Source organism: Etheostoma spectabile, chromosome 13 (genome assembly GCF_008692095.1).
Source record: "Etheostoma spectabile isolate EspeVRDwgs_2016 chromosome 13, UIUC_Espe_1.0, whole genome shotgun sequence".
NCBI lineage: Eukaryota > Metazoa > Chordata > Actinopteri > Perciformes > Percidae > Etheostoma > Etheostoma spectabile.
Window position 1 is genome coordinate 23435705 of NC_045745.1, and position 2672 is coordinate 23438376.

The following is a 2672-nucleotide window of genomic DNA, read 5'->3' on the forward strand; positions in this document are numbered from 1 at the left end:
AGATAGATAGATAGATAGATAGATATATAGATATATATATATATATATATAAACAAAGAAAATACAGTGTTATTGGATTTTTCAATTTCAGATATCAGTTACACACCTAGTTTTGGTCAGGCTCCAATATATTATTATTCAATAATAATGTAATAGTGGGAAACGGCAAGGAAACAATTTTAAATTATTTAAAAGGAACAAAGAAACTGAATTTTCCCTCCATTACATTCCTGGTGGCCGTAGTGTCTACATCAGTTTTGGTGTTTTAATGTCCATGTACTTGCAACACAAATCTCTGGTTCATGTAGGAAAGTGAGAAATGACAACCAAAGATAAATGACTAATAGGCCTACATTTAATTAAACAAAAAGGGCCCACAACCCTCCGCCACCACACCTGACCTGGTGTTTCCGGCCCCGTGTGGTCGTGCCGCTGGATGCGGCAGCGTCGCATTGCCTCCAGCAGGGGGCGCTGCTGTGCAGTGTCCGGGGACCTGGACTGCCAGTAGCACAGTTTCTCTGTTCTTGCTCACCAGTAGCCCACATCAACTCGGAGGAGCGGGGCGTGGACTCAGACCGACTGTTCTGTGCTCTTAAATTTGAGGAGACGACCGACTTTCGGGAAAAAAATAGGAACTGACAAGAAATCGATCTATTCGTACCTGGTAAGAATTTGTAGGCGTTTTTGCATGTGTAATGGATTTGTGTACATTGTGGCCTTTAGAAGTTTTGTTGTGGAAGTCCAACTTCACTTTGACTTTTTAACAATAGTTTTCAAAGTGATCCAACAGGCCAGCCCATGCGATTTTCACGGAGGAGGATAGAGCCAAGGGGAAATGTGGGAATGTACAGCTACAGGCTATTTATAATTTTATTTTGATGGACTCTGGTTGGTTTATGTTTCTATTTACAGAAGCTTGTAACTGTAAATGTTGCATTTAACAATCAGTAGCTATAGGCTAATAACTTAAAGATTGATCTACCTCTAAAATGAATATTTAGGAATACCACTGACTACCTAAAAACACAAAAAGTACAGACAGGCTTCAAACCCACAGTCACACCTAAAGGGATACACAAGTGAACTTAGTCTCAAACGACAGTGAGTAATGTCTGTTTACCTGCCTATATCAGCTCCCTGGAATATGTACAGTGTATGGAAAAATAGTTAATACAAACCTTTATATTTCCCTTGTTTGTTTGGGAGCAAAAACACAACTTTGATTCTTAAACAAGGGGTCTTTGTTTAACACCTTATGCAGGCTACATGGTTCTGATCCCAAAAGAGATTGAAAGAACAAACAGTCAAGAGAGGCAACCTGCAGCATAACCATGGATGACATCTTCACACAGTGTCGAGAAGGGAACTCTGTGGCTGTTCGTCTGTGGTTGGACAACACAGAGAATGACCTCAACTTGGGGTAAGCGGATAAATATGCACACATCCCTCAAATACATAAAGCTTTAAAGATGAGTGTCTGTGTCGTCTCTTGGATGTTAGAGTCTAGGTCTGTGCTGTCTAAAGAAGTGTGCAATAACACATTAAGTACAGTCCTCTAATGAGTTGGAGTGGACATTATAGCAAAACGCACCACATTTGGTATGGTGGGTAAATGAACCTATGCTGGTGTGTGTGTGTGTGTGTGCATACAAAGCAATCCTTGGCACATTAGAGGTGGTGAAATAGTTTCCATATTGTGCTCCCCCTTCAACTCCACACACTGCTGAACGTCACCCAGATTTTGTAATTCCAGCCCATTTTTTCCCCCTTTTCTTCTCGGATTTCTCTCCTTATGATGTCATCCCCCAAAACTGTGTTTATAAAAAGCAGTGGATGATTTGTGGAGGTTTCGCGGTGACGTAAATGACCCAGACAACAGAATAAATTAAAAACTCATCAAACACGAAACTGAAAAGCACATCTCGCGGAAATTATTTAGTTGATTTACACACAATGTATTGATAGCATACTCATAATCACATAATCATTTTAAATTTGGGGTTTTATACTGCTGGTGAGATAAAACAACCACTTTGAAGATGTCACCCTGTTCACTGGGAACAAGGGATTTTTTTATAAGTTGTGACAAGTTATATTAAAAACAAATTAATGTATCTAAAATAGAGGCAGTTGAATAACTTCTAATGGTCACAAGTTGTAGCCCTGTTAGAGTTTTAAAAAAATGTTTAGGATACGCAGAGCACTTTGTTTACCTAATTTCCTTGCTAGAAAGACTGCAAGACCTCACTGCTAAAGACCTTGGTTATCTCATTCTTGGGCCAGGCCATATATGTGCAGTTTGTTGACGTTGACTTTGAGTGCTGCAGAGCTGCTAGCCAACCACGCAACAGCCAAGGCCATTTCCTCTCTTCAATTCCATACAGGGCCAGGCCCTTGCTGACAGAGCGTCTCGGGCAGCTAGCTGCAGTCCCACATAAACATCTAAGAGACCAGTCATTATGCTGGAGGTCTGCTTTGGCTGTTCATCTTAAGAGGCTCATCTGTGCGTGTGAACCGGCCCTTTTTTCATTCCACAATATCCAATGTGTAACAAGTGTTAGGTATTTTCTTTCTGCTTTATTATAGCGAGTGAGTCCACTGAGACAGACTTTAAATACCATTTAAGATCTCCCCAGGGAGCTGTGTGTGTGTGTGTGTGTGTGTTTGTGTGT

The 2672-nt window shown here is 40.7% G+C and overlaps 1 protein-coding gene across 3 annotated transcripts in view; it reads left to right on the top strand.

Moving 5' to 3' along the window:
- Positions 1 to 512: 512 nt before the first annotated feature.
- Positions 513 to 2672, top strand: part of ilk (integrin-linked kinase) — a 7425-nt gene continuing 5265 nt past the window's right edge. The window contains exons 1-2 of one of the 3 annotated variants that reach the window (XM_032534548.1): positions 513 to 664; positions 1262 to 1420. In XM_032534548.1, the coding sequence (XP_032390439.1) occupies positions 1332 to 1420 (89 nt within the window). In that variant the 5' untranslated portion in view covers positions 513 to 664; positions 1262 to 1331. Of the gene's footprint in view, positions 665 to 1250; positions 1421 to 2672 lie in introns of all 3 variants that reach the window. The other 2 variants (XM_032534549.1, XM_032534547.1) reach the window with 2 other exon arrangements.